The sequence below is a fragment of the Juglans microcarpa x Juglans regia genome, chromosome 3D, assembly GCF_004785595.1.
Source record: "Juglans microcarpa x Juglans regia isolate MS1-56 chromosome 3D, Jm3101_v1.0, whole genome shotgun sequence".
In the NCBI taxonomy this organism is placed as follows: Eukaryota; Viridiplantae; Streptophyta; class Magnoliopsida; order Fagales; family Juglandaceae; genus Juglans; species Juglans microcarpa x Juglans regia.
Window position 1 is genome coordinate 6397855 of NC_054598.1, and position 13227 is coordinate 6411081.

General features: G+C 34.5%; 1 protein-coding gene and 1 pseudogene across 5 annotated transcripts; one reads left to right on the forward strand and one right to left on the reverse strand.

Moving 5' to 3' along the window:
- Positions 1-1327: 1327 nt before the first annotated feature.
- On the reverse strand, positions 1328-6645 carry LOC121254281. 5 transcript variants are annotated; one of them, XM_041154261.1, is made up of 6 exons: positions 6371-6603; positions 5718-5954; positions 5127-5275; positions 4524-4652; positions 2378-2646; positions 1328-2249 (listed from the first exon to the last, which is right to left on the reverse strand). In XM_041154261.1, the coding sequence occupies exons 3-6, from the start codon at positions 5248-5250 to the stop codon at positions 1467-1469; spliced, it is 1305 nt and encodes a 434-aa protein (XP_041010195.1). In that variant the 5' UTR covers positions 5251-5275; positions 5718-5954; positions 6371-6603; the 3' UTR covers positions 1328-1466. The 5 variants fall into 5 exon arrangements, with proteins under 5 accessions (XP_041010195.1, XP_041010194.1, XP_041010198.1 ...); XM_041154260.1 differs by lacking the exon at positions 5718-5954 and having other exon boundaries at positions 6371-6602; XM_041154264.1 differs by lacking the exon at positions 4524-4652 and having other exon boundaries at positions 6371-6600.
- A 3040-nt stretch (positions 6646-9685) lies between these two features.
- On the forward strand, positions 9686-13226 carry LOC121254339 (annotated as a pseudogene).
- Position 13227: the final 1 nt, after the last annotated feature.

The window sequence follows — 13227 nt, forward strand, 5'->3', positions numbered from 1 at the left end:
TTATCCCAAATTTTGTCAGCATTGAAGTAGGTATATCATTGGCAAGATGCATTTGTGCTACAGTACTTTATAATTATATAGAAAATGATAATATGACTATTAAATATGTTTATTTATATATTTTTATTTTTTTAATAATTAAGTAAGCGACTATTAATAAATATATATTTTTAATTCATTTTAATAATTAAAGATGTTTAAAAGTGCTTAAAAAAAACTCATTTAAAGTTCTGATGGCTTTGTTTGGAAGCTAAAATCACTTCAACTTATCTTAACTCATTATTACAATTTTTTCAAATCTTAACATAAAATATAATAAATAATTCAACTTTTTTAAATCTTAAAATAATAATAAAATTAAAAAATAATATTCTAATAATATTTTATCATTTTAACTCAACTCAATTTAACATCTAAACACAATTTTAATTTGCCTGCCTAGCATTATCCTAAATATATATATATATGTGTGTGTGTGTCCAGTCTACTGTTGCTTAGCTAACATATTTTTAATTGTTTTCTCACTCTATCAAACGGTAAAATATTCTATTATTCTTTCACTTCGCGGTATCATGTATATGAGTTTTGCTATATATCAATCATTACTTACACTTTTTTTCCATAACGGTGTCACCTCCTTTCATGCAGAGAGCCCCTTCTATATTTTCTCATCCATTTCATCTCCAATGTTTTGCTCTCATTTTTTTCCTCAATATTTTTCTTCTCTGTTTCACCCACAGGACCACACCAAATGGACGGAGAGCCCCCATGTCGGTCACTTGTTTTCATTGTTGCCAATAAAATAAATCCTGCCGTTAGTAAATAATACGAGACTCAATTCAATTCATGTATCTATTTTAGGTTCTAGAGTTCAGATAAGAATTGTAATGTATCCCTATCTAATTAGAGGATAATAAGATAATCAACTTGGTATCACACCATGTTGTCTGAATCTTTATGATTAGAAGATTTGAGAATGGAAAAAAAAAAGAGTAATACTACATATAATCGTAAAGTGCTCAAGCACCTTATAGTCGCTTTGAAAAGAGTGAGGTTCACTATTTAAAATTAATTAATTATTTTTTTCATATAGATCCCGTATTTATTCAATTTTTTCAAAATAACTACACGGCGCTTGCACACTCACAACTACAACTATCATTTCTAAAAGAAAAACGTTGTTATAAATGGTTCTAAGCTCAAGAATATAGTAGAACATAATTTACCAAAACAGAAAAACAATTACAGAACAGTGTAGTGCCATAAGAAAGTTGGGAAATGGAGGCAGGGGAAAAAGAGAGAAATAAATAAGGATGCAAGTGTCAACTAAAGCAAAGCATTTAATCCAATTATATCGTATCGTTTATGCATGCAAAATATGCCGGAACATTCTTTTTAGTGTTCTATTCTACTGCTTCATCGTACAACATGAGAAAATGAAACCTTTTGGTTCTTTAAAAGTTGCATCACAATAATTCATCTAACAAGGATTGGCCGGGAGAATTCTCGATCTTGGACCTGATAGACAAGCTAGTCTCATTCAACTGGGAAGATTTGAGCTCAAACTCACTCAGTCGAGCTCTGGTTTTAGCTACTTGTTTCTTGGCAATGTCAACCTCTTTTTCTTTGAGAGAAAGATCTTCCATTTGAGATTCTAGTTCTTTCCTCATGGATTCCAAATCACGATCACAGTCGGCCTTTGCTGCCTCGATGGATCGATGCTGACCAATGAGCTCAATGTCCTCTGTGATCTCATTGATTCTGCCTCGCAGCCAACTGACATCAATTTGAGAAGATTCTGCATCCTTGAGAATAGCCAAGAGTTCTTTGAGTTTGGCTTTGGTCAGATGAATAATCGAACTGGATTGTAATTCCTTAACCACAGTGCACACACACTCTAAATAATAAGAGCGCAAGGAAATTGATTCTAATTGACAGCTTGCAGCTATGTCTCCATACTTGTCAAAGATTGACTGCAGAATGGAGGCCAAACTTTCTTTTACATGGTATCTTCCAACAGAGACACAGGAATCAGAAATTACAGATTGGATCTCTTCCTCATCACTGCCTTCTGAAGCATTGGGAATACCAAAGAAACTAAAGGTCATGGACCCAGCAGCTGAACCAGCACCATGTTCTACCATGTCATCAACAATTGCATTCGGCTTTTCATCCACTTTTTGATTGTTTGGTGTTTTGCCAAAAATGCTGGTACTATTTTCCTTTGGCGTGTCTATGGGATGGGAAGGCTGTCAATGAGAGAGAGTCAAATGGATATAAAAAACAGAGGACACGTGTGCTAATTGTCAAAAAGGGAAAAAAGAAAGAAAAAACATGTGTACATGTGCTTGACGAGAGTGTGAGAGAGAGTATGCACCAATGCTATAATTCCAGAAGTAGGCACTGAGTGAGAGGATTGGACTGGACCCTTGTAAGAAGGCTCTTGGGAATGTGTTTCCTTTGCACGTGCCGGAGAGTGAGGAAAATCCTCACCGTTTTTGGCTTCCACCTTTTTCTTTGAAGAAAGATCAGAAGGGTAAACCGTGTTCCGAAAAGATGCATTGTCATTCACTTGTGGGGAATTTGGTTGGGAACGTTCCTTCTTTCTCCTGCCAAAACTTCTGGAAACATCAAGAATCATGGAACCTGCAATTACAAAAAAAAAAAAAAAAAACTGGATTTAGGAACCAATATAACATAACATGTGGATGTGGGCGCATTATGTACAACAGTGTTAATTCCTGACCAACTACATATTTGAATTAGCAAGGCAGACTGCCAATCAGAATTCTGAAATATTGTAGAATTTAAAAGAACCAAGGAAATAATACTTCATAAACACCAACGTCTGGTGTCACAAGGTCAGCATCATGTTTTGTCATTGGTTCCTCTGTCCTAGCAGTTGTAAATGTAGGGCCTTGAATGGCACAAACTCTTAACATGTTGAACTGAATTCAATAGTTGTTTAATTGAATACCAAACACGTCAAAGAAGAAAAGAGAGGAAAAATTGGTGCTAAGTGCTAACTAATTTAGATCAATTGGATTTTGAAGATTTTTGGAAGCAATATTGCAATCACCCAAGGAAAGTCCAAACAACATATGGATTATATGCTGCAAAGGCGAGTCAAAGCTATAATTGGAGTTCCTTAGAATCATTATAAAATCCAATCCCACTTAGTAAGGAACCAATATGAGACTTGACAGTTAATTCATCTTTATCATAGGCATTCATCTCTATTATTCTTCATACATCCAATGTGGGACTTGGTAAGACATCACAATAACCCCCCCCCCCCCCCCCCCCGGTAAAATCCCTGATGAACATTGCACCAAGTGTTCATTTCCACATGATGTTATTAGGTCAACTTTGATACCATTTGTAATGACTCAAGGAAGGTGAAGGTCACATTGAAGCTCATAATCTAAAAGAACTACTAGCTAAGGTTATGATTGAAGTTCCTTAGAATCATTCTAAAGTCTAATTCCAGCTAGTAGCCTAGTACATAACTAGTATGGTACTCGACACTCATAGCACTTTTATCATATCCATTTACCTCTATCATACTTCCCTCAGCCAAAGTTTTTACTTAGATGTTACAATTATTACTGTTTTTGTGAAATCCAATGAAGATCTAAGTAAGAAGGAAACTTTTGAAAAAAAAAGAATCAGTGTTTTGCTAGTAATTCGACAAATCAAATGGAGTGATTAAAATGGTAGAAAAGAGAGAGTGTGAGAGAGGACTGAAAATCAGGTGATGGGTGACTGGTGGTGAGTGGCAGCCCAGGATGAGCTCTGTGACAACTGAAGAGATCAACCTGTCTCTTGAGCACAGGCTGAGATACTTGCATCTCTTTTCTATGGGAAGGATGATCGGTTTTCAACTCAGCAAGTCATTATATGTGCTCTTGGGTCTTCCTTCTCGTTGATCTGCAGTATATTTTTTATTGACCAAGCATCTTTTGCACTCTAAACAGGAGAAAATAAGTAAAATGTATTCTTGACGGTCATCTTCTATGACACAAACACAGATTACTTTAATGAGGTTAGCTTCCAAGGCAAATACTAGAGCCATATATATATATATATATATATATATATATATATATTCCCCTTTTTTCCCTTTTCTGATAACTAATGAAAATACGGAGCCATTCCGCAAGGTTTCTAAACTTTGTGCTCAAGTGTTCCAAAATATACAAGAACTGCCAGTCGGACTTAGTCCATGGTCAGACTGCTCATAGGCTCATAACATATACCGGGTTGTTTCCATAGTTCTCTTTGATGAATAGATTGCCCAACCATCGAGTCGGTTTTTTGCCAAGAGACTATCACCACCTCAGAGCTTTTCCGTCCTTTAATTGGTTTTCCTATGTGCCCATATTTTGTGACTGGCTGCTCTTCTTCCTTTTCTATCAGCTTGTGCAAACCATCATAAAAAAAAAAACAAAATATGATGAACTACAGAAATTACTTTAAAGAACTCACAGAGAAAATACCATACACGAAAAGGCACTAACAACCTGTTTCCTTCTTATCCCTCCGCACCTCAGCTCCAGCAACTCTTTTGATGCAAAATTCATCACATTCATGGTAAGGATTGGATGCCTTAGGGCAAGCTGAGTGCGTTTTTATTTCTCCATTGCCATCATCTTAAAAGAAAAAAGAAAGAAAAAAATCCAAATTTTCCACCTATGTTCAAATGAGGTCAAGAAAACTTATATTGAATAAAAATACTGTGTTTACCAATATTAATATGTAACTGATCATTCACCCCCCCTTCCTCTCCCACCCCCCCCCCCCCCCCCCCCCCCCCCCCCCCCCCCCCCCCCCCCCCCCCCCCCCCAACCCCCAAACCCAAAAAAGAGAAAATAATGAAATAAAGAAAGAAAATAGGTTATCCAATAAAGCTATCCATATCAAACACAGTGGATGAATTTAAACATTAGGATAGGTTTAGCAATTCACAAACCAGATTAAGTGCGCTAAATTAAAATTTAATCAATTCCCAAGCATAACAAAAATCTAAGGCATGCATGTCATCGGGAAAGCTTGCAAAGCAGCAGGTGCCAAATTACAGAAGATGCATCTGCAAGACTAACTGCAAATTTGGTATAAACAGTTACCTGATTTCTTTTTCTCCTGGCGTGTTTGCCCTTGAGCAATCTTTTTGATACAAGACTCGGTGCATTCGTGGTAGGGGTTTGATGCGTTAGGGCAATCTAGGAGTACATTTCCTTTCTCAGCCATCTCTTTGTTTAGCCCTCGGGTACTCCTGCAAACCAAGAATGAATGAAAAACCTTGTTAATTTCAATAAATCTTCCCAGACATGACTCACTAAATTTGAAATTCCCAACTTCTTCTTCCACTTTTCAATTGAAAATGCATACCGAAGGGTAAATATCTTATCTTCCCTTTCAGTCCTTTAAAATTTCCAAACATGATCCAAGTAAAACGTATGTGAAGATGCCAACTTCAGTTGGCACAACTTAAGAAACTCTATCTAGTCAGAAAAACACAAGCGATAGCTTTTCAGATTGAACATAATTCTCAACGAACTCAGAAAAAGCTAAAACAAAACCCAACTGAAGCCAAGGTACTTCGAATTTCGTACAAGACTCACAAGCACCGATCAGCAAAATAAATCACAGGTCCAACGCATAATTTGAAAGAAAAAAATTGTTTTAGAGACTGCAAAATTGAAATCCAGACATACCCAGAATTTCCTTAAACCTCTGTATAGTTGCTGAGAACTTGTAGGAAAAGAATATCAATCAAACTCTGGTCAAACTTTTCATTGCTAGGTACACAAGAAAGACAACCACCGCTCAAATCAGCTCGATTCAACCAGTCAACTTAGTTGTGGCTAGTTTTTTCAACTCCGTAAGGCGGAAAGTTTTATGTTCAGTTCTTTTCCCACCTTTTCTCCCCAACCAAACGAAAGTAGGAGAATCTACACAAATGTAGACCCAATATGGAAATATCAATCACGCAACTTTTTTCCTTCAAAAACTAAATACACGCAAGAAAGAAGGTTGGTGAAGCTCAAAAAGCAAAAAGGGTATAAAAATTAGGTACAGAGGACTTTCTTCCTTCACAAATTAAATAAATGAACCAATCAATTTATTTCAAGAGTACACTTGCATCCAATAAAATCCAAAAAGAATGATTCGGCACCCATAAAAAATATAGCAAAACAAAAGTTTTTGTTAAAAAAAGAAAGAATTAGCGAGCATCAAACAAACAAAAAGAAAGAATTAGCGAGCATCAAACAAACCCAGCAAAATCACAGTAAATTTGCAAAACAGAAGGTTCAATTTGAGAGAGAGAGAGATAGAGAGAGAGAGGGAGGGAGGGAGAGAGACGGACCTTTGAATCAAATTGGTATATGCAGGAGCGAGTTCTCCGATGCTATAATAATTTTCTCTTTCTTGCAGCCCTGCAGGTACAGCAGAAGTGAATTCTTGACGTTCTTGCCGTCGCTGTTTTGCTTGACCACGTTAATAAGTTAATAACAGTTCTCGAAGGTCGACGAATTTCCAACGGACAATAAAGTTAAAAAAGGATGGAAAGTGTATCAACAACATTTTCAAAAGGTTTGAACTTTGAATTCCAGACCTTTGATAATCAGAGGTGGCCGTGCAGCACGCGGACACCTTCGCAATTCCTGACGTGTAACACCTTAGAAGAGAATGGATTGTGGCTGTGGGTGTTAGTATTCCTTTCCCATTATATTGGGTCGGGCTAAGAAGTAAACATCCACGGTGCAGTTCTTCTGGACATTTAAGTGGACTACAGTTGGGGGAAGAAATCCTCTCCTTCCACGTATACGTTTGAAAAGATGGTTTTTATTTACATGGAGGGAGATTTTATCTTTTATTCGAGAAATTAAGATCAATTGATTCAAAGAAAATAATTAATTACAATTACACATGTTATATATATATATATATATATATATATATTTTCAGGTCATACATTAGCTTTATTTTATAATAAAAATAATTTTATAATATAATATATTATATTAAATCATATTAATTTATAAATTTATTTTATGATAAAAATGTTTCTCGATTAATGATAATAAGTACAGTTTTTTTTTTATTATTGTTAATTGACTTTTCATTAACCTTTGATATCGTACCTTAAAATGCGCGCAATATGGTGTTTCACTATTTGGACAGAGTTGAATAGTTGATTGAGTGAAACTAGGATGTCTAAAATTACCTTGTTGCTTGAAAAAAATAATGATGATGGCCGGTTTAGGTTTTTTTGTTTTCGTAACTATTTTTACCTTATCTAATCATTAAAATTTTATTAAATTTTTATATAAAATAAAATAAATAATTTAATTTTTTTAAAATTTTAAAATAAAAATAATATTAAAAAATATATTTTAATAATATTTTATTTAACTTTTATCTCAACAAAAAATTTACACGAATTAATTAAGAAAAAATCCACTAAAGAAATTATAGCGTGATTGTATAAATAATTAGGATGTTTTTGGGTTGCAAAGTGGGTTATTCTATTTCTTCTGTTGCACGTAAGGAAATTAATGGGTGTATTTTCTTTTCTTTTATGTGGCAGAAATGAGTATTTTATTTTATTTTATAATTATTAAAAATATGATTATTAATGAATTGGTGTATTTTTTTTTAAATAATTAAAGAAGTTTAAAATATATTTTAAAAAAATAAAAAGTACAACTTAATAAATTTAAAAAAGTAAACTCACGGGCTGAATAGCAGTAGTGTAGACTGTAGACTGTAACCAAGTGGTAGTTGTGGGCGTCTTTAACTTTATCTGTTTAAGTTCTAGTTGCAGTCTATTTCAATTCATTTCAATTCATTTTATTATTATTTATTATTATTTATTAATTTTAATTCATAAATTTTATTACTATTCATAATTTATTTCAACTCACCTCCAAATCAAAACGACACCTTAATAAACTTCAATAGGCAAGACATCGGATATCATTTGTTTATATATACATGCGGCCGAAATAAAAATATTATTCATGTCATTTTAATTATCATTCTCTAATTTATGTTTGGCAAGTGAGATGTCATTATTACATATTTTTTAAATTTTTATATAAAATATAATAAATAATTTAATTTTTTCAAATATCAATTCAATTTTTTTAAATTTTTAAATAATAATAATATTAAAAAAATAATATTTTAATTTTTTATTTAAAATTAAAAATTCTCGTATCACTATCCAAACTTGACAAAACGGGCAAGTTCGGTGCACATTTTGAAAAAAAAAAAAAATTATGACATTTATATTAAAAATTTTATTTTTTAACGATGTTAAAAGAGAATATGCGAAATTTGTAGGTAAAACATGATAAATAATTTAATTTTCAATTAATAAAATAATAAGACGTGCAGAAAATGACAGTAATTTCCAATAGAACCTTCCTTTGTAGCTTGAAAAGCTGATCCTACGGATAAAGTTTATTAATTTGAGGCTAGACCTGACTAACCATAGTCTACTATAGTAGGAGCGTAGAACAAATATCATTCACGATCAGGGTACTGGGAGATAGGAAATGATGAAAAAAGTCCCGCTTTTTAGCTCGTGCTTGGGGAAAAAAAGGTCTGGTTCTAATCAGATTGGGACAACCTAGCTAGCTCGAATTCCTTTCCATGTCATTATTATTATTTTTATTGAAAATAGACTTTTTTTTTTATTCAATAAAATCGAAATTATATTTATGACAAATCAATATAAGAAAAACTTAGATTATAAATTAAACTACTCATCTGTTCGAAATATCTAGCACACAAATTTTTTTGTGATAGACATTGTTTTAATTTCTATAAACTTTCTACTAACAAACCTTCCGGTTCTTAAAGAACTCTATAAAAACAGAGCTAACAATTCTCTTCCTCCAAATTGAGAAGGTTTGTAAAACCACCATACTTGACTTTGGTGGTGACGTTCTCATTTATAAAAATATAAGTTGACAACGTACAGATATGGAAGCATTTATAATTGTATATTGTACAACTAACTATTAAAACTATCATCTAAAAATATCTCCTATAATCAAGGGAGATCTCGTGAATATGGTTCACAATCATAGAGTAATATTCTCGAATCATCTACACAAAAGAGAAGAGGGACAACCACTCAACATCCTCCAAAGAAGGAACTGTGACATTTTTGCTATAGACATAAAGTCCTTTTCTATGTCATTACTAAATAGAAAAAATTACTTTGTCCTCTCAATTGTACTGTTTAATTTGACTGCTTGTTAATTTTATTTTATTTATTTTTACTTAGTGATTAAAAAAATAATTTTATGTGTATTAGAGTATTTTTTTATTTTTTTAAAATGTTTAAATATATTATAAAAAAAAAAACTGAAGAGCGGTAAACTTGAGCGGGTGAGCCCGACTCTTATTGAATTGCTGATGTGTTAGCTTTCATTTTTAGCTCAAAGTTGTGGAGTAGTTGAAACATGGAAGAGTATACAAACAAGAACTGATAGAAAAGGTCGTCATGCAATATGCTCCTCCCATCATTACCAACTCACGGATTATCTTTCTACGACCTTTTTTTTTTTTTCTCCTGTCAATTCTGTTATCTCACTCATGCAAGGGCTGCAGTTCACCTACCAGTTTAACAGCTTGGATCCAAATATAAAAAGAAACACTTCGTAGAATGAAGAGTGGTTAGCTTTTATATCCTTTGTTTCTTCTTCATTAAGAAGATCCAAAAGAAAAAAAAAAAAAAAGGGTTTTTGTTACTGCTGCTCAATTTGCTGAGATGGGTGTTTTGGGATGAGGTAACGATGCAGGACATGTAGAGATTTAGAACAAAACACAAGGCTTTAGAAAAATAAGCTCAACTATCAAAATTAAAAAATGGTCAGTTGATAAGTACTGGTATTTTTTTTTGTTTGATTCTCTGAGATTTTGATGAGCTTGGCTAGTTGATGTTGGATACTCGGTGTCAGAAGGGTGCTATATATATATATATATATATAAGCTTGGATGGTGATGCAGTTAACTATTGCAATAACTTGTAATTTGTATATATTATCTGCTTCTCTTTTGTTGCTAATTATTCCATTCCTCTATTTTCTGCCAGGCCTCTCTCTCATTTTCTCACTCTCAAAATGTTTGATTCAGTTGTATACTTCACACACAGACAAACATGCACATACCATAAAAGTTTTATGATGAATTTTTATGTTACCTTTTTTTATTTGCTGACACACTGTAGTAGATGCTAGGATTCTTTAAGCATTTGCAATCCCATTTTTTCACTTGCTTTATTCAATTACGGCAGCAAACAAGAACATCATCGTGCACAACCTAATGGATATGCCAAGACCACTCATCGGTTTGAAAAGTTGGGATTGCTGTGTTCTGTGGAAATTGAGTGAAGACCACCAAAGGTAAAATTCAGACAGTACTGTCTAATCTCTCTCTCTTCCTCCCTGACTTCTGTGATTTATGTTAGGTCTATTGAGTGGATGGATTGTTGTTGTGCTGGGGCTAACAACACTCAAAATGCCGGAGAACTTCTTTTCCCCTGTTTCTTCAAGCCTTCCATGTAGGGATACCATGTTTCAGAATCCAAAGACAAATTCTTGTGAATTTTTAGCTCAACTGCCTTCTTCCATGCCCGTCGACTCCGGGTATCTAGTCACTTGTGTATTTAGGGAAGTCATATTAGTTATTCTTGAAACTCTTTTCTTTCAAAATTCAAAATGTTTAATCTCATGAAGGGTGTGTAAGATGGAGCAGAATTTATATATAGACCTTGATATTCAAACCAACCCAGTTGGCTAAACTTCTCAAATACCACAAGATCAAGTGTTCTAGAAGTGAGTACTCAACAACCCCACCCCTCCCCCTTCTTGTTCCTAAAGAAATTAACCCCTAGTTCATAAAATTGATAATGGTCCTATTCGCAATTGCAGGAAACTTTTGGTACTAGGGTTTTGATTCCATTGGCAGGAGTAATTATTGAGTTGTTTGCTAATAAGCAAGTATGGTGTTTCTTAATTAATACCTTTCTTACCTTTCTTCAGAATGAATTTAAGAAATACAAGAATACTTTTCATCCTACTTTCGCACGAGCATTATGGTCTCTGGCCTTTTCTTTGTTTATTTGCTGAAAATGATCTTTTCATGATGCCTATTATATTCTGGAAAAAATATCTAAACTATTTTCCATAACAGGTTACTAAAGATAAGCGTGCCATTGATCTTATCATAGCCTGATGCAACATTTCACAGGAGCAGAAGGCCCCCATCAATTCAATCAACATGGACACAAGCTTCCCTGTTAATTTAAGTGCGATGAGTGAAATTCAATCAAAGCCTTCTTTTTCAAGTGATGAAGAAAATGATCAAAAGGATCCTAACAATCATTTTCAGCCACCAGTTTCACCCAAAACAGCATTCGGAAATTTGAATCTACCTTACAATATCTCTGTTGACCGAGTTCACCTATATGATTCTCCAGTGGACTTCCTTCAGCAATGCAATTACACTTCTGAAAACAGAACCAAGAATGACATCAACCATGAAGGATCGCACAATCCATCTGTTTCTGACAAAGCCATAAGCCCATTCAAATCTTCCCCCAGAATGAGTACCAATTCGAGATGTATGCATTACATCAGTCCAAGATGAGCAATTCATCTAACATGCATATGCAGTTTATGGAACCGCTTTCACACAAAGAGCAGCAGGGGAACAATAAGTATTCCATCAATCATGAAACGAGGAGAACAAATTCAATCTCAGATTGCAGTGATCAGTCTGACGATGAGGATGATGCAAAGTATAAGCGAAGGACTGGAAATAGGCCTCAGTCGAAAAACCTTCTTGCTGAAAGGAGAAGAAGAAAGAAGCTTAATGATAGGCTCTATGCTCTTCGGGCTTTGGTCCCTAAGATTTCCAAGGTAATCATCTTTAATGCTTTGCTTGGCTCATAAGAATAATAGAACTGGAAAAGTCATTGGATCTTCGAAGTTTCTTTATGCTGCATGTGAAAACTTCTCCTAGCTACTGATGTTGTAAACTCTAATGCGTGGTGGCATGTTCAGATGGATAAGGCTTCTATCCTGGGGGATGCAATTGAGTTTGTGAAGGAGCTGCAGAAGCAAGTAAAAGATCTCCAAGATGAGCTTGAAGAGCATTCAGATGATGGAGGTAGAAATACAGGCACGCCTGGCAACCACCACAACGTCCAACCCGAAATTCTAAACCAAAATGGAATCAATGTTGGGCCTAAAAGGGAACATGATAAAGCTCCAAATGGCATTCATTTAGAAGAATCAGGCAATGGCAGTGTCTCGAAACATAATCAACACTCGGAAAGTACTAATGATAAGGCACTGCAGATGGAGGTATCTTAATGTCTTCTTCTTCTTCTTTTTTCTTTTCTTTTTTTGTCTTGGAATATGTTCTTTTAATTCTTCATGAGAAAGAGGAATGAGACAAACATAGGTGCAAGTGGAAGCGGCACAGATAGATGGGAAGGAATTCTTTGTGAAGGTATTTTGCGAGCACAAGCCTGGGGGGTTTGTGAGATTAATGGAGGCATTGAACTCTCTGGGACTAGAAGCAACAAATGCAAATGTAACTAGCTTCAGAGGCCTTGTGTCCAATGTTTTCAAAGTAGAGGTAAACTGCTTTTAATAGGTGATCTTTTGTTTACAAAGGGCCAAGTTCAAAATATAACATGCCATAGAGAGTTATTAGTATATTTTTTTTTTCTTTTATTTATTTTATGGGATATTAGGATTTCTTATTCATGCAATCTGTGGGTAGCATAAAAGCGACAGCGAAATAGTTCAAGTTGGTCATGTGAGGAACTCCTTGCTTGAGCTAACGCGAAACTCATCCCGAGGGTGGCTGGAGACGGCTAAAGCATCAGAGAATGGTGGCAGCACCAACTATCATCATAACCAGCACCACCTGCTCAACCACCATGCTAGTTCCTACCACCACCCTCTACTCCATCTTCATAACTAAGATTTAATTCCAGAGTATCAAATGAGAAGAACCTCGAACTTGTTTCTTTTACTTTCTATATGACCCTATGCGGGCATCTTCTACAAACTATGTATTAGTCTGTAGATAGTGTAGACAAACTTCAAGGGTGTGTTTAACCTTTAAGAAATTATGCATGCACGAAGATTGTTGCATAAACAAAGAATGATAGCGTGAAGGATACGGATGGGG

Coding starts and splice junctions, on each gene's coding strand:
- LOC121254281 (XM_041154261.1), bottom strand. CDS start 5,250: ATGGCTGAGAAAGGAAATGTACTCCTAGATTGCCCTAACGCATCAAAC. Junction 4,653..5,126: donor CCAGGAGAAAAAGAAATCAG/GTAACTGTTTAT, acceptor TTTTCTTTTAAG/ATGATGGCAATGGAGAAATA. Junction 2,647..4,523: donor GAGGGATAAGAAGGAAACAG/GTTGTTAGTGCC, acceptor TTGTAATTGCAG/GTTCCATGATTCTTGATGTT.